The following is a 25,731-nucleotide window of genomic DNA, read 5'->3' as shown; positions in this document are numbered from 1 at the left end:
CGAAATTTCTTCTTTCAAAAAGAGATGGAAAATAGATAAATAAATAAATAAATATATATATATATATGTTTATATATGTACATTCGTTTTACTTAAATTTTCACGTGACGTGACCTATTTTTCTAAATTGCATTATCATTTTAAATGTCAAGTACATTATTTGTATATGTAGGTATTATTAGAAGGGCAACAATAACAGCAATTTCTAAAAATTATAGAACAACTTATGAATATAACAATTTTGCAAATTTATAAGGTATATAATTACCACATTTTTATTTTTGTTTATCTTATAATATAGACAAAAAAAATTTGAGTAAAAATGCTTTTTTTTATTTTTTTTTTGAATGGAAATTTAAAAACTCATTCATAATTTAAAACACCCTTTATATATTTTAGTTTTTTTTATTAATATATACATTAAAAAAAAAGAAAAAAATATATAGAATTGCTGTGTTCAAATTTTTTATTTTCTGTGTGCGTGGAAAAAACAACAAAAATTATGTCACACCCTTGCTCTCACTCTTTCATCTTTTAAATGTTAGTTCTATATATGTAACGTAATATAATTGATTAATTGATTATTTTATTTTATTTTATTTTTTTTTTTTTTTGCTCGAACATGTTTTTAATTGGTGCATAAGGAAAAAAGTAAATGATCTATTTGCAAGGCAAAGAATTTAAATGCACAACGCTATATTAAGAATAAAATATATATTAAATAAAATTATTAATGATTAATTTCTTCAGAAAAAAAAAAAAATTTATACATATAGATTCTTTTTTTTTTTTTTTTTTTTTCTATATTTTTCATTTATATAAACATATAACTAGTTAGGAGGCTTATTAAGTCGTGAAATAGTGTGAAATAAATGAGAAATTTTTGCATACAATTAATGAAATTTTAGGTTTGCTTTTCACATTTTTAAATACAGTTATATAGTCAATTTATATATAAGGTAATATTAAAATCACCCAGAGGATAAAATATTAATATAACAATTTTGCGTAACAAATATAATGAGTATTATTCTACTATTTTTTAAAGGATACAGGATAAAAATTAACTCAAATTTTCAAAACTTACAAAGTTGTAAATAACAACAAAAAAAAATTTAATATAAAAATGTATGTACATATTCTTTATATTTTTTCGTATTTTAGAAACATATATTGTCTTTCTAAGTAATATTACTCTTAAATATTTAGCTCAAACAAAAATAGAAAATTTACCATTCCCTACATATATTTATAAAATCGTTTATGTGTCATTGAACCATAGAGTAACGTACTTATAATATGTGCTTTTGGAGGGTGAAAAATTAGCAGGAATGTCAAAGGTGTGTGCATAGATATAATATATATATATATATGTATATATAGACAGATAGATATACATGTATATAAAAACACATGCATACGTTACTGCTTAGTCGCAGATATATCTAATAGGTTTGTAATTAATTAATGAGATATTCTTTTATTGATACATGTATCCTCTTATAATTTCTGATTGTGTTAGCCCTTATTGACTTGTATATACTTCCCCTTGGGTGTTTTATTAATCCTTTAATTACACGAAAAATTATTTGCTTATTTTTTTTATTAAAAAAGCTTCTAAATATTGAGTAATTGACAAGTGCAAGGTAATAAAAAAAAAAAAATATATTAACATTACAAAGAAATATATATAATACGCAAATATATAATTATACATACAAGTTGAAACATATATGATAAATGAGCGAGATTAACAGGGTGAAAATGCTAAAATGATACCCTTGCTATATATATATTACATGAATAATTTACATAACCATTTATACAAATATTAAAAATTAAATTTTAATTTGATAGTTATTTTAGAGTTAAATATTAATCATATCCAAAAAAAAAAAAAAGAAAAAAAAAAAAAAGTTTTAGTTGTAAACAAAATTTTCTTTATTTTAATGATTTAATTTGTACTGTACACACTATATGTCTATGTATAACATATATGGCATTAATGTTGTGCATTAGAACAAAATTATGAAAAACAAATGAGAATGATTTATTTATATTTATGTATATACAGTTAATTATTAGGTCTATAATTAGGATATGTAAAGGTTCATACCAAAAGTATCATTAAATGAAACGTTAAAAAAAAAAAAAATTTTAATTTTTTTAATTCTTTCTAATTTTTTCACGATCTCTTCGTTATTTTTTTACGATCTCTTTGTTATTTTTTTCAATCAGTTTATGATTTTTCTATTTTTATTTATCTTTTTGTAACTTTTCTTTAACGTCCTCCATATTTTTATCCTTTCGTCTTATTTTTAAAAAATTCCCAGAATATTTTTAATTTTTTCCTTTCATTTTTCTTATGTCCATCCTTCAAGCATTCAAAATTTCAAGCTCTTGCTAACTAAGCTTCAAACATATATATATTATCTGTGGCACATATTTATTTATTACTTATGAGAAAAAACTAGCTGTACATTTTAAACCACTTTTTTACGCGTTATTCATTCCATGTGTGGGTGATGTATAATAATTTTGATACTGATATTGGGGAAAAAAAGGAACAGGTACTGACTGATGATTGGGATATTTTTGCATATTCATATGAACAAATTCAGGTACATAGGGGGGAATGTTTAAATTTGGATTAGGGGCATTTGAATTACTTATTATATTTAAAGAATTATTGTTATTTACTGCATAATTTATATTTGATGATATATGAGAGGGTATTGGAAAATTTATATGCGAGTTTTGCGCATGTAGATTTCTTGGAGGGTATAAATTCATATTTTTATTTGATGAATAATTTACATCAACATTTGTTAAGGGCATATTAAAAAAATAGGCGTTATTTGTATTTACTGGAGTAGAATTATTCGGATAATAATTACGAAAATATGGACTTAAATAATGGGGATTCTCTAAAAAACGATTATTCACTGCGGGGTTCATAATAGGTATAAATGGAAAATTAACTAAAACATTTGATATATTCTGTTGCATGGGTATATTATTCGAAAAGTTATTGGCTTCTTGACAAGAGTTTATAGAATCTAATGATGCTATTTCTCCTAATATATTTCTATAACTTAATTTTTGAGTACTGTTAAATTCAAGGGGACTATTTACATAGTCTTCTTCTTCTGAGAGTCTCAATGCGTTACTTATTAATTTATCGAACAAGTGCTTCGATGCAGCAGCTTTCTGCACCAAACATAAAAAAGGAATGATCATGTGCACAAATGAATACATAAATACATGAATGCTCACATATATAAATACATGCACATGATGCCTTAAAAAAAGGTAATGACTGCTTGGTAGTAACTTACAACTGGAAAAGGGCATAGTTCACTATTTGACTTCTGATGAGCATGGCCTTTACTAGGGATGTTGTTCATGGAATTATGAAATTTATTTAGCATCATATCTAAATTCATATTTTGCTAAAAAAAAAAAAAAATCCACGAATTAATACACATTATATCACATTACACCGTCGTTTAAATGTATACATATATGAAATTACGTACATCTACATGCAAACATATATACATGTAATAGCTCATGATTGATCAACAGTCATATGATATTGATAATGAAAAAAAAAAAAAATAAAATAATAAAATTATAAACTTTAAGTAATAACAAGCAACATTATATGCATACTCACGTGTACACTACGGATATATATATATATATATATATATATATATATATATATATATATATGTGCACTTATATGTATATATGTACTCCTTACATATGGTGGTCTCACTCCCCCATTTTTGTAAAAATTTGGATGGGCATAAGGATACTTTTGATTTTGTGCGTCTGGTAATTGGGTCACATTTTGATAATAATCTGTTTCACGGATAAATAATATATATGACGTGTAACAAAACAGGGGGATTTGCTAAACGAGTTATATATATATATATAAACATACACACACATATATATACATTTATATATATGAGCATATTTACGTGCATATTTGTGTGCAAGTTATGTTCTCTCACCCATGTGGCCAATCATATTATTTTTCATGGCATTAAAGTTGTTATAATTTAAAACGTAAGCATCATATGGATGCATATTGGAATTGTTTAACACTGCATTTGTATTAACATTTGACTTGTTATAATTCATGTTATTAATATTTAACACACTTCCATTTCCCTGCATTTTATTTTCATCTATACGTGGGGGAGGGGGGAAGAAAAAAAAAATCAAAAGGTAAAAAAAAAAAAGTAAAAAAAAAAAAAAATTTTTATCTAACATGAAGTACTAAAATTCTTGTCATAAATTGTATCATCGTTTACCTGTCTCATGCGTGTTGTTATATTTTACCTTTTCTGTAAAAATGTAAAAAAAAATAGGGGGTATTAAAAATAAAACAGCGATAATAATTTGAACGCAAAAAAAAAAAAAAAAAATTATACATATATATATGTACAATATATATTTATACATAAATACTTGTAAGTATTTATATATACGAAATAATAGCGAATAGCTTGTTATGGTCACATAACCTGTTATGCTAGACTCATTCTTCTGATTGTCAATATAAAACTGATTCAATACTGCGTAACCTTTATTTAGTTTTGTATTAGACATCTTTGCATTTAAATTCATTTTACTAAAAATCATGAACAAGAGATATGTACCATTGAGCTGCTTGTTGTATATACAAATCATGTAATCCCACGGGGTCTTACGAAGGTGTAATCCTTGCACAATAATATAACCCATGCAGCAATAAAATATGCACACACATAAATATACATAAAAGCATATATCTACATATATGTGTGAACAATTTCAAAGCCTCGAATTTTTTCATTACTTGGTTAGCTTTTCATTAAACTCTCTGGATGCCGTTATAAATTCTTGCTTTTCCGTCGATTTGTCTTTTTTGTTTGACGATTTATTTTTCGTTTTATTTTTGAACATAATCCATTCAATTCTAGTTTTGTCGTCCAGTTTTGGCAAGGCAGGTTCCAAATTTAAGGCATTAATTCCCTGAAAATGGATTGGAGCACATGAGCAATATGAACATAAACGTGTATATATATATATATATATATATATATATATATATATATATATATGCACTTATGTATGTATGCACGTATACGCGAACGAATATGTAAAATCACAACGTAAATGATACAGTAACTCACAAACATAAGGATAAACACAAGGATGCATAGAAAACAAAAAATACGTAAAAAATAAAACACACATTTTATATACTCAAATCTTACAATAAAATCAGAATTTTTGTTAACTGGTTTTTTTGATGAAACTTTATTTTTTCTATTGCTAGAATTATTTTCATCATTTGATGAAGATATAGAAAAATTTATTTTTTTTTGCTTATTTGCTTTACATGGAAAAAAAGGAAAAAAAAAAAAAAAATGTACAAAATGAACAAAGCGTACAATTGCTATATATATATATATATATATATATATATATGTACGCGCGAATATATATAAGTTGCTGCTGGAAGAATCGCTTATGTGATTTTTTCTTTTCCTTTTTCTTTTTTTTTTTCTCATAAGGTATAAAATTGGGAATTTACGAATATATATATGTATACATACACATGTATACACAACTGAGTAGACACGAGATCTGGCACATACATAAATCATAATATTATAAAACTAGGTTGCAATATGTTAAACTTTTTTACTTGGATATTTTTTTTCATTTTCCTTTTTGACTAATTGAATTTTTTCCTTTAAGTCTTTAATGGTGAATTGATTTGATTTTGCTTGATTTTGTTTATATTTGTTTTCTTCCTTTTTAAATTTTTGATTTTTTGTAAATTTTTCTTTATTCTGTCTGACTGCTCCAAATAAATCTTCTTCATCTAAGTCTTTATTATCTCTTTCAGCATCTTCAGGGTCAAGATGTATTCCCCTATACTCTAATTCCTTTGCAATTTTGTCTGCATGAACTTTTACATATTGTGGTATTTTATTAATATCTAAATTGGTTGTATATATTTCTTCTTTATATGTAGTTGTAACTCCATATAATTTTCTATTATGTTCAAATTGATCCCATGGTTCATTTATATTCTCTTCATCTAACTTTAATTTACTATCATCAAAATCATTACTGTCACAAACCCATCTTTTTAATTCTCTATTAACTATACTAGAATTGAACTTTTTTTTTTTTTCCGATATATCTCCATCTAATTTAAATTTTTCATTTAGATTTTTAACTTCATCTGGATCTTTTAAATCCAGCTTTATATTTTTACCTACAATTATTGTATATAAATTTTCTGGAATTATCATTGCCTTATTAATTGGACCACTCACTTTTTCATCTTTTGGTAAAACTCTCGCAAAGTTTAGTGATATATCTACTTGTTTTTTATCTTCTTTTAGTGTAGAATTATACGCATGAAATAACCCCCTTATTTCATTTCCATCTTTCATATGTACATTCACTTCATTTCCAATCAGACATGCCATAACATGTGCTAGCCTCTCTTGATTTACATTTTTAAGATGCATATCTTGTGAATTACCGCTTTCGCTCTTTTTCATTTTATCTCCCCGAGCTCACACATGCACATACGCACGCATATATACACACATGCATATGCATACATGTACATACACACATATATATATATATGTACACGTAACTGGTGAAAATTTATTACTCCTTTGCACTTACTCCTTGTTCACTTAAATTGTTATATGTAACGGAGTGTACAGAAATAAGTGCATACATACGCAGGGGTAGGTATGTGTCAAACAAGCGCGATGTGCACTTCATATATATATTTTGTATATATCGTATATTTTGTATATATTGTATATATTTTGTGTATTTTATGTATTTTTTTTTTTCCCTTATTAATTAATCTGTTTTTGCAAAAAACGCACCTCACTATTTTTACCGTTCTCTTTTTCTTTTGCAATTTAAAACTTATTATGTTACATATGTAAGAGTACAAATAAATGTATACATGTATATTTATATATATATGTATATATTTATATATGCAAGTACTTATGTGTATATCATATAAGTACGTACTTAATAGGTATATGTACAAGAGTAAAATAAATATGATTAAGTTTTAAAAAATTGTAAAACGTGCTAAATGAAAAAAAACAAATAAATATAAAATATCATCATTCGGTAAATATAACAAACAAACAAAAAAAAAAAAAAAATTAATTAAATCAGAAATATGAAAAAAGAAAAATTTTATAATTTAAAAGAAAAAAAGGTGTGTATATTTTCATATCTACATATATACATACATACGTGCATAAGTACATGTATGTAATGGCAAAAATATGTTCAAATTAAAGTTATCTATTATATGACGTTAAATTGGAATCTACATATGAAATGCGCTATATTTTTTTACTCCACAAATTTTTACAAATTTATACACATGCATTATATGCATTTATATATATACATTACATATTCATATGAACTACAATATTTCATTGCCGTACGGATATATGTACGATACAAAATATGTTATCCTTTTTGTATCAATATTAGCAGCATTAATTTAGCAGAATATTTATATATGAAAAAGTACAAAAGTAAAAAATTGTTCATATACTCACTGCAATTATTTCCTTTTCAAATGGTTCTCCCTATATGAAAAAATTAAATAGTACATAAATAAATATATATGTATATATATATATATTTATATATATATGTATACAACTTTCATTTGAGAGGTTTATTTTTTTTTGATCACAGAAGGTTATACCATCAACAAATAAGTGCTGACATGTTTTTTCTTTTTTTTTTTTAGTGCTTCAATTATAATCTTTATATTGGCATAAACACGAAATTTTTTTCTGTATTCATTTAGAATAAATACAGTCATAAATACTACTAAGAAAAATACATTGTATGTAAAAAAAAAAAAAAAAAAATTAAAAATTAAAAATAAATAAAATATATGCTTAAATGTGTACTTGAATATGTGCATAGTTATTCATAAATATATGTAATTATATACGTTTAGATTTCATTCCATACATGTGCCATTAACCCGTGAAGTGCTTCAAACAGAAACAAAATTATCATTTTGGTGCAAAAAATAAAATAAAGGAAAAAAAAGGAAAAATAAAGGAAAAAAAAGGAAAAATGAAGAAAAGAAAGGAAAAATGAAGAAAAGAAAGGAAAAATGAAGAAAAGAAAGGAAAAATGAAGAAAAGAAAGGAAAAATGAAGAAAAGAAAGGAAAAATGAAGAAAAGAAAGGAAAAATGAAGAAAAAGGAAAAATGAAAAAAAAGAAAAAAAAACGTAACTTTTTTGGGGTGTAACTCCGTTTTTTAATGTTCAACATAAGAAATTTAAGCAAATTTTTATAAACAATTAAATGAGTATGTATCTATGTATACGAGCAAATCTCTGTTTAAGAAAAGAAAATATTTTCGTATTATAATAGTGAAAAGAAATTTGCAAAGAAATATTGAAAAGGAGTAATTAAGGATGTATAAAGTAATACTAATTAAGTAAAAACTTTAAGAATTATATATCATATGTAAAATTTAAATTTTTATTATTCCTTATATAGATAACAGTGAACTTACAATTGCATACATAGGAAATTAAACGAATGTTTTAATGAGTTTATAAAACAGTTCATGTAGTTGTTGAAGTTCCTTTTTCCTTTCCCTACATACATACAAAAAAGGTTTTTGGTATAAAATAAAAATTGTTCTTTAAGTATATTTTTTGGTACTCGCGTGCCATTTGAAATAAGAACAAAAGAAGAAAGGAAAAAAAGAAGATTCATCTTTTTACCGTATAAAATGTTATCCATGTATATTTCGTTTTTCATTTATTCCCTTCCTTTTTATTTCTGTCCTCCCTTATATATATATTTTTACAGTTTAAATAATTTTAATTCTCCTTTATTATCCCTTATTTTCCGTAAAATGCATTTTGAGATTATATTCGCAAGGTCAAAAATAACATCCTTATATATAGATTAAAATAACCCAGGTCTATTCATACATTTTGGTTAAATTAAAACTGAATGCCTTTACTATAAAAAAAAAATGAACAATTATACATATATATATATATATATATATGCATTTATGTATATACCCGTACACATTCTTTTCTTACCCTTCTGAAAAACTTCATTCTCTTGTTATGTGTTAAAAGCATAACATTGTCCTGTTTAAATGTTTTTAAAATATATAATGGTAGTAGAATAAATTATTTATGAACGTTTTAATTTCATTTTTATATTATACCATTTTGTTCTACTCGAGATAGTAACGCGATATGTTGTAATTATTGCTAATTTTTTTTAAATATAAGTTTCCATTCTCAACAGAACAGTTAAGCGATTGCGTCATTTAACAAATGTTATTGGTGGTTATTCATCTTAAAATATTTCTTACCATATTTTAACTATACACAAAATCTACAAACTTTTTTATGCATAATTTATGTGGTATAACGAACTTTTATAAAATTAAAAAAAGAAATTTTTTTTCTTAACAAGTTCAGGCTTCATTTTATAAAAGGCACTTTTTACAATTAATCAATTAGCCAATTAATAGGTTAAGAGGTTTGGCAGCTAACCAATTTATCAATTTTTCCCTTTTCTTTTTTTTTTTTTTTAACACGTGAATGTCGTAGTATATCATTTACGGCTAAATCATTTCATTCATTTTTAAAACACACAATATATGCAATATACACCTAGTAAAGAAGGGAAAAAAAAAAAAAAAAAAAAAAAAAAACTCACAGCTTTTCGCGTATTATTAGTATCATTTGGCGGATGTGTTGATAAAATTGTACTAACCCTTTAACTGTGCAGATGAGCTGATATATTTACAAGCAGTTTTAAGAAAGAAAAAAAAAAAAAAATTGGGTATATATAGAAATTTTCTACATAGGAGAAAAAACTGAACAAATGAGTTATTCTTTCTTTATAGTTTTATGGCTGTATTAAAATGACACCTGGAGTTATTTCTTATGCATCGGTGTATGCCTAATGTAAATACTAATATAAGTACTAAGATAATAAGAAATATGTGCTTTCCTGGCCTAGTAGGACCAAACAGCAGATGGGGAATTTTTTTTTTATCTGTTCGTAATTTTTCTATATTAGAAAGATACATAAGAGCAAAACCACATTCTAATGAATTAAAAATAAGCCAAGTAAATGCGGATGAAGAAAGAAAAGAGGAAAATAAAAAAAAAGAAAGTAAATACTACCCACCTAATATAACTCGAGGAGTAATACCGAAAAGTGCTTATATTAATACATGGAAAATACCAGAACAACCAGAAAATCCGAAATTTCTTAAAATTGCTCTAATAGGTGCACCAAATGCAGGTAAAAGTTCTCTATTAAATTCAATACTTAACAAAACCATTTCAGCAGTTTCACCAAAAATTAATACAACCAAACAAGATATAAAGGGAGTATATACTAAGGATAATGTTCAGCTAATATTTATTGACGCCCCTGGTATTATTCCATCTCATAAAAAAAAAAACTTTTGTAAAGAATTGGTGAGTTATGCTTGGAAGGGGTATGAAGAAGCAGACCTCGTTTTATTTATTGCAGACACAGTAAAACGTCCAACGTATGACATTCTTAATATAGTTCGAATGTTAGCACCAAAAAATGTAGTACCATATTGCAGTGACAGTGAGAGTGAAAGTGAGAACTGTAATGAGAGTGGAAGTGGGAACCAAGGCTATTGTGGAGCGGAAAGAAACCCTCCTTCAAGTGTACTATACAGTGATAATGATAAATATAAAGAAAATTTCAACCAATATGATGTTAATAACTATGATGAAAACGAATTTGAACAAAATGATAAAATCCCACATGACAATGAGAATAACTATTGGGGCAATCCAAATATGGGGGATTTTTTAGTAAATGAAAATGATGATCAGAAAAAGAAAGATGAGAAGTTTATTGAATATTTTTCCAGTACAATGGAAATGGATTCCAAATATAATGATAAGAGTGTTAAAAAAAATTTATTTGAAAATAGAAAAAAAATAATTGAATCATATCAACACAACACCATGCGCACAAAAAATAACGTGATTAATGCTGAAAGAAAACAAGTTATCCCTCCTGTAATATTAGTATTAAATAAAGTAGATTTATGTACACATAATAAATGGGCTAATGCAAGAGCCAAAGAATTTATGAATAATGGAAATTTTGATAATATATTTTTTATATCTGCTAAATATAATAAAGGAATTGAAGAATTACTAGATTATATAATAAAACATAAAGCAAAAAATCAATTTTGGGTATATCCCAAAGATACAAATACTACTTTAAGCAAAGTACAAATTGTTGAACAGCTAATAAATACTTACTTATATTGCTGGTTTAATAAAGATGTTCCTTATAAAATTAAACATCATATGTTATCATGGTGTGTTAACTTAAATAACTGTCTTATAATTGAATATCAAATCATAGTGAAAAGTGCAAAAGTAGCCAAGATGATTTGTGGTGTACACAACAAGCTAATAATTAATATGCGAAAAAATGTATCTTATAAATTGACTAAATTGTGGGACCAAAATGTGTACGTACACATTCATGTAAAGTCTGTCAACGTGTAAAAGCTATACACACACAAATGCGCACATAAGGACGTAAATATATTAACACGTGTATATAATCATGTAATTAGGTGAATATAAAAATACATGCACAATGCATTTTACTTTGGGGTTTCCGTTGCTCATGTTGAAGTAGCTACTTGATTGTATAAATAATTTTTTTTCTTATTTTCATTTAATGTATTATACTATATTATTTTATTTTTTTTGTTCTTGCATTAGTATGAAAAAGTATAAATTTTTTTTAAACTTATTCCCCCCTCCAACCCTATCATTAAATACTTAACGTAATCTCTTATTTGGTAAGTTTTTAAAATGAAAAATAAATGGCCAACTACAAGTACAAAAAAAAAAAAAGAAAAAAAAAAAAAATTGTAAAATTATATTAAATAATAAAATATTTTAAAATTATGCTAAATAATAAAACTACGCGACATTATAAAATTATGAAAAATTATTTCATGTCAGGCCATGTAAATTTAGCTTTAATAAAATTTTCATCAGGTAAGCGACAAATAAAGTGGTACATCCTTATACAGTAAATGGTTAAATTTATTAGTTCTTTCGAATTTTTAAATTGTTCATTTTCGTTATAAATATGATTAAAGATAAGGTTGCATATATTTCCTGCATAAAATTCTTTGCCTAAACATTCGTCTAGTCCAATACAAAAACCTAAAGAATATTCTTGCATATTAATCAGGTAAGTATTAAAACAAAATTCTGAAATTTTGTACTTTATAAGTAAAGCTCTGTAATAGTCCCATATCTTTTCCCATAATAAAATTTTCAAATGGTTATTATTTATCATATTTAACTTGGCGCAATATATCCATACATGTATACATAAAAAATACATTATTTCACGAACATCATTTTTACTTAAATGAAACTTTAAAAACAATTCCTCATTGTTTATTCTTTCATATATTGGTGAAATAAAAGTGTGAATATTTATTCTATATTTCAAAAATATATTATTATAAAGATAATTTATAATGGGAATTCCCATAATTTTTTGAACAAAATCGTTTAAAAAATTAAAATAATAATATACAATAATACTGTTCTTACTATTCAGATTATTTAAATTCGAATTTAATTTTTTATAATATGCAGAAATATTATTATTTTCCTTATAATTTTTAATACTTTCATGTATTATATTTTTGTCTATATTTATAGCATTACTTGAGATTATGTATAAATGGTTTTTTCTTAAGTCTTTTTCCTCTTCTGGACTTAGTATATATTCACAGTAGGACTCGTTAGTCGTTCTCCATTTTAAGTTTTTATCATCCATAGAATTATTAATTAAACACTTGAACCTTTTAACACAATTAAAATGTTTACATTTATTACAATTCAACAGTAAATATTTATTCATTTTTTTTTTTTTCTCTCTCTCTTTTTATTTATTTAGTACAGATTATTGCGAACATCTAGCTTATTTTGCTTTTATACAATATTTACTTTTTTATATTACGCTATCTCAATATTTCCTCATTATAAGAAATACAGGTGTTATACATGCTTAAAACTTGTGTGCTGTATTCATTTAGTTTTAGCGCAACTATGTATAATCTATTTATTTACATTTGTACTAGTATTTGTATTTATATTTTTCTTTTCTTTTCTTCTATTTTTGCAAAATAGTCCACTATTAATTTTTAAGGAATATTTAAAATGTTGGGGACTGCTTTACTTTTCCATTTTTATTTTATATGTACGTTAATAAATACACCAAAAACATATATCTATACATACGTATACGTGTATATGCATGGATATATGCTATGAGTATGGGTAAGGAAAACATATATATACTGCGTAAAGATATATATATATAAGTACACTTGCTACATATGCATACTTGAACTTTTACTTGTTACAAATTCCATCTAATATTTCATTTCAGTATATTATTCTGTTAACCGTTATTCTTTTTTTCACCTAGGAAATATTAATATATTTTTATGCTTATTTTTACCTACCCAAAAGTGTACTTTTAAAAACCTTTTTTGATTTATATATTAACAAATTACACAAATTGCAGCATACATGTATATAATAAATACATTGTATATATCCATAACACCCCTTTAAAATATATAAAGACCTTTAGTTATCATTTTAAAGGAATTTGGCAAAAAAAACGTAAAAAAAATATTACGAGAATAAATATTACATAGTAATGAAATGAAAAATGGGAATGTATGTTATTCACCATTCAATAATAATGATTGTAGTTAATAAAAAAAAAAAAAAAAAAAATTAAAACACAAAAAATTTTAGTTAATCATACTTTAAGCATTACAAAGATAATTTTATGATGTTTACGAAGACATTTTTTTTAAAGCGGAAGCACTCTTTTTGTTTATATATTTAACTGTTTATTTATTTAAGTACTTATACGTTTATTTGTTTCTTGCTTTCCTTATTTTTCTTAATTTTCTTTTCTTTTTTTTTTTTAACTATCCATTTGTCATTTAACTAGATAAATTTAATTTAATTTAATTTTTAAAAACAGAGATGTAAATTTAATTCCGAAAGCGTAAGTAATACTATATACATTTATGCTTCTGAGTTTTAATTCAGCTAGAGAAGACAAATTTTCTTCTTTTTTCATTTGTTCAATTGAGAATTTATATATTTTTTTTTATAAAAACATTTTTAAGTGCAAATAGAAGTCATATTTTATTTGAAAACCATAATATTTTAGTGTTTATTTTTGAATGTGTTAATGTGGTACTTAAACGAATTGAGCAGTGGAAGAATTATATTTAGTAACATATTTTATTATACCTTTACTAAAAGTGAAAAAAGTACTGTTAATTATTAAACATACATTTTAAACATAGATTCTTTCTTCTGCTTTATGTCAAAAAAAAAAAAAAAAATAAATAACATATAACATATAACATATAACATATAACATATAACATATAACATATAACATTTTTTTTTTTTCTCCTTTTATCATTATATCTATGTACAATTCAGTGAAATTATTTACCTTTTTAGCTTTCTAATATTTATAATTTTTTTTTTCTTTCTGTATATTCTTTTTTATTTAATAATATCATATTTAATATATTAAAAACAATTTAAAGTATTTGTAAAAAATGATACCACAATAAAAGAAAAAATACATAAATATATTTATATTGAAACCCAAACCCTTTATTTATGTGAAATATATAAATATTATACAGTAAAATTAAAAAAATAAAATAGGATTTAGAAAAATGTATATCTGTGTTTTTATTATGTTGCTAATGCCCATGTGATAAGTATAAAAATAATTGAAAGGATAAAAGTTAATTTGCAAATATTTTTATGTAATACGTTACATGAAAATAATAATTAAAAATAAACAAATAAAATAAAAAAACAAAATAAAATAAAAAAATAAAATAAAAAAATAAAATAAAATAATAAAATAGAAAAAATAATAAAAAATAATAATTATAAAATAATGGAATTATGAACGTACAATAAAAGAAACATTATTTCACAGTTAAAAATTAGATAAAGTTCATATTTAGTTACGTTTTTATTTAACTGTATATATTTAGTTGTTTAGGAATTAGAACAGTATATCGTATTTTCAGATTAAAATTCAAGCTAAGTTGTACATCTACGTGCACATGTACATGTACGTACACATATATGTAAACTTACGAACGTACACACGTACAAATATGTGCATGTGTATGTGTACGCGTGCATAATGCCTTACTTATTTAATTGTAACAAAATATTTGCTTTTTTTTTTCAATTTTGAATTATATGTATTTCATCTAGATATAGAAAGACACAAGTGCAACTGTACTGTTACGTATGTGTACATATATACATATATGCACACATATATATATATATATATGTACATTACCGTGCACTTATATAGAGACATATGCTTGAGCGGGTGCTGCTCATCTCATTCGTGTGAAGATAGTCTAGCGATATTTTAAATTTCTCCCTTTTCTAGCTTTTATATTATTTTTTTTTTTATTTTATATTTTTTGTATTATTTTTTTTTTTATGTTATATTTTTTGTATTATTTTATATTTTTTATTTTATTTTTTTTATTTTACTTTATTTTTTCGCTCGCCTCCCCACTCTTTTGTTTTAAAATTTCTTGCTTGTTAATAATGGATATTACTTCCCTAAAAAGTTATAAGGAGCTAATTGAACTTAGTAAGGAAGAGAAGAAGAAACATTTAAAGGATTATTTAAATGAAAAAGAGAGATCTCAATTATTAATCAGAAAATTTAAAAATTTTTATATTGATTTTTCTCGTCAGAGGTATAGTGAGAAAACGTTGAACAAATTAATTCATTATGCAGAAGAAATAAAATTAAAGGAAAAAATTGAAAAAACATTTAAAGGGGAAAAGGTAAATATAACTGAAAATAGGAGTGCCTTACATACAGCATTAAGAATACCTATAGAAAAAATAAACACGAACAAAATTATAATAGATAATAAAAATATATTAGAAGATGTGCATAATGTGTTAAAAAAGATTGAATCATATTCAGATAATATAAGAAATGGAAATATTAAAACATGTATAAATACAAAATTTAAAAATATAGTATGTATAGGTATTGGAGGATCGTATTTGGGTACAGAATTTGTATATGAGGCTTTGAAATTTTATTATTATAATAAGATATTAAATAAAAATACAAACAATGATAATTTTGGTAGTTTAAATAATAATAATGACGATATATTTGATGTACGATTTCTAGCTAATGTAGACCCGAATGATGTAAATAGAGCAATATATGATTTAGATCAAACAAGTACGCTAGTAATTATAATATCAAAAACATTTACAACAGCTGAAACAATGTTAAATGCTAGATCTATTAAAAATTGGTTAAATCTAAAAATAAAAGATGAAAAACAATTAAGTAAACATATGGTTGCTATAAGTACAAATTTAAAGTTAACAGATGAATTTGGAATAGTAAGAGAGAATGTTTTTGAATTTTGGGATTGGGTTGGAGGACGTTTTTCAGTTACAAGTGCTGTAGGTATGCTTCCCTTATCGATTGCATTTGGATATAAAAATATGAGAAATTTCCTAAATGGCTGTCATGATATTGATGAACATTTTTTAAATACAAATAATAAAGATAATATTCCTGTTTTATTAGCTTTAACAAGTTTTTATAATAATCATTTTTTTGATTGTAAAAATATTGCAGTTTTGCCATATTTTCAACATCTGTTAAAATTTTCTACACATGTACAACAGTTAGCCATGGAGAGTAATGGTAAATCAGTAGATCGAAATAATAATTTTATTAATTATAATACATGTCAAGTATATTTTGGAGAACCAGGTACTAATGGACAACACAGTTTTTATCAGTTAATACATCAAGGACAAATAATACCTGTTGAATTAATAGGTTTCAAGTATTCTCATTTCCCTCTTCATTTTCAAAATGAAAAAGTGAGTAACCATGATGAATTAATGACCAACTTTTTTGCACAAGCTGATGCATTAGCAATTGGAAAAACAGTAGAGCAAGTTAAAGAAGAAAACGAAAATAGTAAAAGAAAAGTACCACTTGAATTACTAAACCATAAAGTATTTAAAGGAAATAGACCATCTACTTTACTTCTATTCGATGAGTTAAACTTTTATACTTGTGGACTACTCTTAGCATTGTACGAAAGTAGAATTGTAGCCGAAGGATTTTTATTAAATATTAACAGTTTCGATCAGTGGGGTGTTGAGTTAGGAAAAGTGCTAGCGAAGGAAGTCCGAGATTATTTTCATGACACTAAGGCACATAAGAACCTGGATGCCTATAATTTTAACGAATCCACAAAAATTTTGTTAAATTATTACCTCAATTAGTTTGCATTTTCCAGTTCGCCCACTGCGCAGATGAAAGTGAGGGAGTAAAGGAATGCGAAAGTGAAGAAGTTAAGATGTGAAAAAAGGAAAACTTTAAAAAATAAAAATAAAATGAAGAAACGATAAATTAAAAAAAATACGCACATATAAATTACATTTTTGGGAAAGAAAAAAAATGCGCACAAATAAAACTCGTTTTTTGAAAAATCCATTTTTTTTAATGTTTAATTTGTACGAAAAATATTATAAAAAAGAATGGACCAATATTTTTATAATTATAAAAACATTCGCACTTAATTTTTTTCACCATCAAATATATGTGCCAATTTTATACACGTGTTTATGTATATATGCTTATGCAATTTTTTAAAATTATGCATTTATATAATAAATGCGCTCATCAATTTTTGACCTTTCCATTTTTCATATTTACATTTATCAGATTATCATGTATTTACGGTACAATTCGAATGAAACAGAAAAAGGAAAAATGTTAAATGTTTTATGTGTATTAAATATATATATAAACATACTTATATACGTAAATGCGTAAATGGGTTTATAAGTTTATATTTACTTTTTTACAGCCACAGTTTAAAAGAATTTTATATTTTAAAACGCAAAAGGAAAACTCAATAGCTTACTCTTTTAAAGCATATACGCTCATATATATATATATTTATGTACATATATTTATGTATATATGTTTATGTACACATTACGTGCACATATCCATTCTTCGTACATTACTCATGTATATATGAGTGTACATATATATATACCCGCTTGCACATTTTCCCATTTGATTAACTTATTGACAGACTTTAATTAAAAAACTTTGAAAAAAAAGAAAAAGTATTTTTTGATTTCATAAATTTCATAAGAGTATATCTCAATATATACAAAAAAAGGCTTAGTGTCATTAATACACATTCGGCGATTTGTTTATGCTATTAAAGCAGAAATTACGATAAATAGGTTTGCAATATGTGTGGCAGATTACGTATAATCCAGTTTGATCTAACATTTAAATTTTTATAGTGAAAAAAAAAAAAATTAAATAGAATAATTTGTCAAGTTAATGAAAAATATATATATGTATATTTTGTTTGAAGAAACAAAAAGTATTTTTGAAATATAAAAACAAGTTATGTCACCTAAGAATACTCGTGTTTGAATTTGACAAAAGAGGAGAAAAGCATTTAGAAGGATAAAAACAAGTGCACGCACGAGTGTACATATATATATGTATATGCATCCTTACATACTCACGAACTTGTGAAAGAAAGAGAAATACGCATACACTATTAGGTTGATTATCAAAAATGAAAAGGATAAGAATCAAAGCGAAAAAGGAAAAGAGTCAATTTCAGAACCATTGTTACTATGTCAAAGAGAACTGATAATTTTCCACGTTATGGTATTTATAGGAGTTCATCGTATAGCACTTTACCTTATTTGCCTTGTGCTTTAGCATTATGTATATTTTTATTTTTTTTCCTGCAAAAGTTTTTAATTTCAGCAAACCGTTCCTCTATTTTTCCTGTGTTCAAACTTATATGCGTTGTTCAAATTACTCAGCAAAAGCGTCTGCATTCTAGTTAGAAGTCGAACTATACTTTTTTCCAAATGTAAAAAAAAAAAATAAAGTCAGAAAAGGACTACTATGATATAGAGCATGTAAATGCAATTGGATGTATCCAGTGTGTAGAATGAAAAAAAAAAAAAAAAAAAAAGAGAAATTGTAGGAGAGTGTTACTTTAAATTATTCATAGGTTACTTGTAACTCGTGCACATTTACCTAAATTTGTATATCATTTATGTTAAAATTTTTGTTCTTTTTTTTTTCTGTTTTACTGATCTGCTGTTCCTTTGCCTCATTTGGGATGTATTCGGGGTGCGTGTTTAGAGCACTGCGCATGCACGATAATATATATGCGTTGTGACACCTTAGGGTATATTACATAGCTATTTACCCGCTATTACGTATATTTATTATTCGCATTATATACTTTGTATTTTCGCTTTAATTCTTCTCTTTTTTCCATTTCCCCCCCTTCAGACGCGAGGAAAGATGGCGAGGGTATACGTAGTACTCGAGAGAATCGTTTTTCTTACAATTTTTTTGGCAACTGCATATTTTTTCCTGGACTTCATGGTTATGTATGATAATTCTATTTGCTACTTGAGTATTCCCTTACTGGCGCTTATATATACTATATCGTACATTTTGGCCATATTACCAGAAATAGCAAACTCAGTTAAGTACACCTTATTTTATAAAACAAGGAAAAAAAAAATATACACGTACTCACTAAAAAAAGATTTGCTTTCAAAGAGAAAGGTTAATAACAAGGACTTAAAGATTGATAACTTAATAGATACCAGTTTTCTCTACATGAATCAGAATTTTTTGGATAAGGGAAACATCGACAGACACAACGGGCAGAATGAGCACCAAGGATACAAACATGGTGAGGTAAGAGGAAGAGGCAGGAATGGTAACAGGAATGGAAACAGGGATGGAAGTAGGAATAGAAGCAGAGTAGTGGACGGTAAAAGTTCCCGAGTGAGGATAGAAAATTCCGATATAGTGAACGTAGAAAACAACGAAGACGACAATAAAAATTTCCAAGGAACTAATGGAAGTAGGAACAGAAAGGATGTCAATGGTATATTAAAGAAGAATACACGGAGTAGGAAAAAAAATGGGAGGTACAGCAAGAATGAAATCAATGATTATGTTTTAAAAAAAGGAGGGAATAATAAAAAATATATTATAGATAGTTGTGAAGAATATGAAAAGATTTGTTTTAATGATCAAAGAAAAACGTTGAAAATTAAGGATAAGATAATAAAATATATAGAACTGAATGACACTGAGAATGTGGTACAATCAGAAGAAGAGTATAAGCAGAATGTTAAAATAATGAAAGATGAATATAAAGTAAATATGAATTCAAGCATTGAGTTAAAGGATGATAAAAGAAAGATTGGATCCTTTCTATATGATAAGAAATATTTAAATATGAAAAATGAAGACTGTACAGAAGAAAAAGTGGATTGTAAAAATAATAAAAAGAAATATTTCTGTTATATGGTTAATAAAATATTTTATAAAAAAAAAGGCTTAGAAACATGGAAAACTAGTTATTTTTCTGGTTTCAGATCAAATACAAATAATTATACATTACATAGTTTCTATGACCGAAATAAACATGTACAAAATGATTATGATTTTTCAAGATGGCATAATCTTTTTCTTAAGTTTATAGTAAATATAAAAGTAATATTTGTAAAATTTTGTAAAAATACTTCTTTTTTAATAGCTGATTTGATCATAACATTCATATTACATATGGTATGGGTTAAGGTACATAAACATTTACGTCGAAATAATGTAGATATAGACACAGGTATGTTTAATTGGAATACTGATTATCTACCTAAGGCATATAAAACTGTTGAAGGATATTTGCAATATTTTATTTTGTATGACTTGTGCATAAAATTATTTCTTTTTTTTTCTTCTAACCATATATTAAGTTATTGGTTTTTATTAAACTTAATGAATACACCATTTTTATACGTTGCTGCCTCTTTTATAACTGATGTAAAATTTAAAAGATATGGATGGTTATATTTATCTGGACCATTTAGATTTCTTAACTTTTTACGAATTGAAAATTTGTTTGGTCAGAACAATTATCACCATAAGATAAATTTTCCTGTTATTACTTTATCAATACAAATACTAGTTGTTATATATACATATGCGTGTATACATTTATTAATGGAACACCCATGTAAAGGAGATTACGAAATATATGATTATGTTTTCTCTGGGATGCAAACAGTATCAACAGCTGGTATGGGCAAAGGATCATGTTTCCCTTTCACATTACAAACAAAAATTAGTTATATATTTTATATCTTTATGACTTTTACATATATACAATATAAAATACGTTACTTAAAAAATCATATGGTAGAAGAAAAAAAAATATATGGAAAAATTCCAAATATAGGAGCACGTTACTTTGTTATAATAGGTCATATCAAACCAATAGCTCTTTATGTAATAATCAACGAGTTGCAATCCTCGTACAGTAATTTGGATGAAATTATTATATTAACAAGCTTACCTGTAAAATTTTATATAAATATAATACGTTTATTAAACAAAAAAGGGGCTTGTAAAACAAGTTTATGTTTATACGATTTAAATAAACCATTTCCTTTAAAAATAAAAAAAATCATTTCATATAGTAGTGGTATTTTTATATGCAATAATATTATTAACACACATCATAATATTAATAATGATATGGAAACATTAAAGAGATATAATGAAATAACATCGCTAGGGCCTTTCAACAAATACATATCAGTTCTACTAAATAACATGTGTAACCATAATATTCTACTTAAAAGGAATAACAGAAATATAGTGTGTCTGAATGACTTAAAAATGAAGCTATTTGCAAAAACTGTCGACGACTGCCCAGGCATGTTTTTGCTAATACTCTTATTTTTCATCAACACACCGCAGAAGTTAAAATTTAAGCACACCTATATATTAAACAAGTATTTTGATAACCCAGAAGAAATCATTGAACCGGATAAGACTCCCTTCGGAAGTACCAGTGGAGCGGAAAGCGCTGGAAGCAAGAAGGATGGGGAAAAAAAAAAAAAAAAAAATATATATACCAAGAGTGGAAGTTTTGGTAATAGAGGTAGTCGTGATAGTACCAGTAGTAGAGGAAGTCAAAGTAATTATGATGAGGGTGAATATAAGCTTCACTTAAAGTTGCTCTCCTTTGTGAACTCAAGGAAGTACTTCACTGAGAATGGTGTTCTCTCGAAAAAAAGCAAAAAGTTCAAAGACAGTAATAACAGCAGTGGAAGGAATGACTTTTACGAAATTGATATTGCCAAAAGTGGTGAAAAGGATGAGTCAAAAGAAAAGGAAGAAGCGGATGTAGTAGGTGGAGAGATAGGCGTAGGGGGTGAAGAGGTGAACTCTTTGGGGGGAGAAGTAGAAATAGACGCTTCCAGGGGGGTAAAAGTCAACACTAAGGGAAATACAAACGGGAAAAATGTTGGAAGCAAGGGAAAGGAAAATACAGAAGCAGTACACCTAAATATTAATAAAAACAAAAAAAGTAAGTCTTTATATGCCAATTTACAGAAAGATACAAAAAAGAAAAGTATGTATAAAGGTTTCTTTTCACACAATTTCGATGAAGATTTCTTCTACAGTTCTTATAATAATTATGTAAATTATATAAAAGGCATAAAATATAATATATATAAAATTAAATTACCGCCTTCTTTTTTTAATTTTCATTTTGTAACCATAGTGCAGTATATGTATATGAATTATAATGCTTACATAATAGGAATAATAAATGACTACAATGAGATAAAATTAAATCCACTTAATTTTGTATACACATCTAGTAATACTTACTTTATCGTACTAACAGATAAGTATAATATACTACAAAAAATTCAAAATATTAAGAAAGTAAATTTAGATTGGATGGATAATATCGACTCTGTTAAAACACCAAGAAATAAAAACCAAAGAAATGCACCAGATGAAGGATCTGAAGAACATAACACCAATAATCAAAACACATATTACTCAGAAATGAGGATTTTAAAAAATGAAAATAATATATTTTTTAATCCTGTTTTAAATATATATAGAGTAGAGAATTATTTACAAGCAATTCAAATTTTTAACCTAAGAAGGAAAAACGCAGAAGCACCTTATCGTAATAAAAACTCATATCCTAATGGCACGTCGGTTAGAGGTACGTCGAATAGCGACACTTCTGTTAGCAGCACATCAAATAGTAGCAACAGTCGTAATTATGAAATGGACAATTCTTCTTTACTTGAGGGAACTGAAAAAGGAGAACAACGAGTTAACATAAATAAGGAAGAGATGAAGAATAAGGGGAAGAAGAAGGAAAAGATGGTGAACAAGAAGTTAGAGGAGGGGAAAAAAAAAGTCCCACATGACCATAAAAAGCATAGCAAAAAGCATAGCAGGATGGATAAAAGAGAAAAATATAACTGTAACTCCGATGGAGAAATAGTGCATGATGAAGGGGATGAACTACAGAACGAAGTTCAAAATGGTGAAATGACACCTTGTGAAATGGGACCTAATCCAGTGCGACCTAGTCAAGGAAGCCCGTTAGAAAAGAATAGAAAATCAAGCGAGAAAAATAGGGGAAGAGAAAAAAGTATAAAAGGGGAAAACTCGCAACACACGGATTTCATAATATTGATATATTGGCCAGAGTCGTTAAATACATTTCTAAAAGTGTTATATAAAAGAAAAAATCATAATATAATTATTCTGAGTGATCAGATACCATCCTATATATACAATAATAAATTGTCCAAGTATAATGTGTGCTATATACAGAAATCTCCTTTAATTCTGTTCAATCTAGTTGTTGCAGGCATTTTACAATGTACAAAATGTATTATATTTAAAAATTATTTAAAATTAAAATCACATCAAAATGTTATATCATACAACGAAAAAGCGGAAAGCATAAATTATTTTGAGTACATGTGTGAATATAACGATAGTGACTTGATACTAATTTTTAACAACATTCAGAATATATTTAGAAGGAGAGATATTAACAGTGCTTTTGTTGAATACTACCTTAGAGAAAGCACAGAAACTAATCTTTATAATGATTATATAAAAAAAAAATTGGGAATACAAAGGGATAGCAGTTTTCATGAGAGCATCGAATCACTACGTAATAAGAAACAGGAAAAGGAGAAAAAGAAAGAAATGGAAGAAGTAAATGTAGACGTAGAAGAAGTAGAAAAAAAGAAAAAGAAAAAGAAAAGAAATATTTACTTACTAATGGAACTAAACAACACTTTATCTGTGCAGTATTTAAATAACGATGTGTATGTAAATGTTGATACATTTAAAAAAAAAAAATCGAACGAAATAAGTATAAGCAAAGCACATAATTTATTATTTTTAGAAAATTATAAAAAGCAAATTCAGTTTTTTAAATATGGAAATCTACTTGTTGAAAATATATACAAAAAAATTGAACATATATTTGTAGATAATTATTATTTCTATTTATATTTTCTACAATTCACATCAGCTAGTTTGTTTATTGATGAGTTACTATATCACCTTATTGGTTACACGTTTCCAATCAAAAATAATTCCTTAAACATTTCCGCCATTGAAGCTTTTATAGATGGTACTTATACTGATAGTCAGAAAAAAATGAAAACCAATTTATTGCAAAAAGCAGTTAATCCAAAATTCCATTCGAAGCACTTCTTCCTCCTCTTTCAGGTTTGACACGCAAGGCCGAAGTTTGTATCGTGTGTGTGTGTGTGTGTGTGTGTGTGTGTATATGTATTTGTGTATATGTATTTGTGTATATGTATTTGTGTATATGTATATGTGTATATGTATGTGTGTATATGTATGTGTGTATATGTATGTGTGTATATGTATGTGTGTATATGTATGTGTGTATATGTATGTGTGTATATGTATGTGTGTATATGTATGTGTGTATATGTATGAGTGCATGTATGGGCATTTGTGCGTGCATATGTACAAATGTACAAACGCGAATATTTACATTTAATTTTTTTGACCCTACGCGTCATAAATTCACGTGATTGATTGCCTTTACTTTGTAGAACTATCTGAAAAAGGGCGCAATAATTATTGGCATTTACAGATGTAACAAGGAAAATAACATGAGCATTGTCATTCCGTGCCCTCAGAGAAATTTCATAGTGCACAAGCGGGATAAGGTACATGTCGAAAAAAAAATATCAAAAAAAAGCAAAAAAAATTGAAATAGCAAAATAGGCAAAAAAGCAAATAAGCAAAAAAATGAAAAAACGACAAAATGAAAAAATGAAAAAATGAAAAAACGACAAAATGAAAAAATGAAAAAATGAAAAAACGAAAAAACGACTAAACGAAAAAACGAAAAAACGAAAAAACGACTAAACGAAAAAACGAAAAAACGAAAAAACGACTAAACGAAAAAACGAAAAAACGAAAAAACGAAAAAGGAATAGTCAAGTCTTGACCCTAACATACGAATTCTTTTGCGTAATGTCATTTCGCTTATATAGGTTTTTGTGATACAAAGCGAGTATATG

At 25.8% G+C, this 25,731-nt stretch overlaps 5 protein-coding genes across 5 annotated transcripts; 3 read left to right on the top strand and 2 right to left on the bottom strand.

Moving 5' to 3' along the window:
* Positions 1-2,496: 2,496 nt before the first annotated feature.
* PmUG01_13024600 (ataxin-2 like protein, putative) lies at positions 2,497-6,584 on the bottom strand (the record flags this gene model as incomplete). Its single annotated transcript, XM_029007220.1, has 9 exons — positions 2,497-3,210; positions 3,339-3,452; positions 3,770-3,870; positions 4,029-4,205; positions 4,332-4,364; positions 4,545-4,651; positions 4,859-5,034; positions 5,280-5,398; positions 5,714-6,584. 9 exons carry the CDS (start codon positions 6,582-6,584, stop codon positions 2,497-2,499), a joined length of 2,412 nt encoding a protein of 803 aa, XP_028863632.1.
* A 3,496-nt stretch (positions 6,585-10,080) lies between these two features.
* Positions 10,081-11,652, top strand: ERA (GTPase Era, putative; the record flags this gene model as incomplete). The annotated part of the gene is made up of 1 exon (XM_029007219.1): positions 10,081-11,652. The coding sequence occupies one exon, from the start codon at positions 10,081-10,083 to the stop codon at positions 11,650-11,652; it is 1,572 nt and encodes a 523-aa protein (XP_028863631.1).
* Positions 11,653-12,106: 454 nt separating this feature from the next.
* Positions 12,107-13,039, bottom strand: PmUG01_13024400 (conserved Plasmodium protein, unknown function; the record flags this gene model as incomplete). Its single annotated transcript, XM_029007218.1, has 1 exon — positions 12,107-13,039. The coding sequence occupies one exon, from the start codon at positions 13,037-13,039 to the stop codon at positions 12,107-12,109; it is 933 nt and encodes a 310-aa protein (XP_028863630.1).
* A 2,771-nt stretch (positions 13,040-15,810) lies between these two features.
* Positions 15,811-17,541, top strand: GPI (glucose-6-phosphate isomerase, putative; the record flags this gene model as incomplete). The annotated part of the gene is made up of 1 exon (XM_029007217.1): positions 15,811-17,541. The coding sequence occupies one exon, from the start codon at positions 15,811-15,813 to the stop codon at positions 17,539-17,541; it is 1,731 nt and encodes a 576-aa protein (XP_028863629.1).
* Positions 17,542-19,615: 2,074 nt separating this feature from the next.
* On the top strand, positions 19,616-25,419 carry PmUG01_13024200 (conserved Plasmodium membrane protein, unknown function; the record flags this gene model as incomplete). The annotated part of the gene is made up of 2 exons (XM_029007216.1): positions 19,616-24,901; positions 25,258-25,419. 2 exons carry the CDS (start codon positions 19,616-19,618, stop codon positions 25,417-25,419), a joined length of 5,448 nt encoding a protein of 1,815 aa, XP_028863628.1.
* Between the last annotated feature and the right edge of the window lie 312 nt (positions 25,420-25,731).

Source organism: Plasmodium malariae (genome assembly GCF_900090045.1).
Source record: "Plasmodium malariae genome assembly, chromosome: 13".
Taxonomy (NCBI): Eukaryota; Apicomplexa; class Aconoidasida; order Haemosporida; family Plasmodiidae; genus Plasmodium; species Plasmodium malariae.
This window is presented reverse-complemented; position numbering and strand designations above follow the sequence as displayed.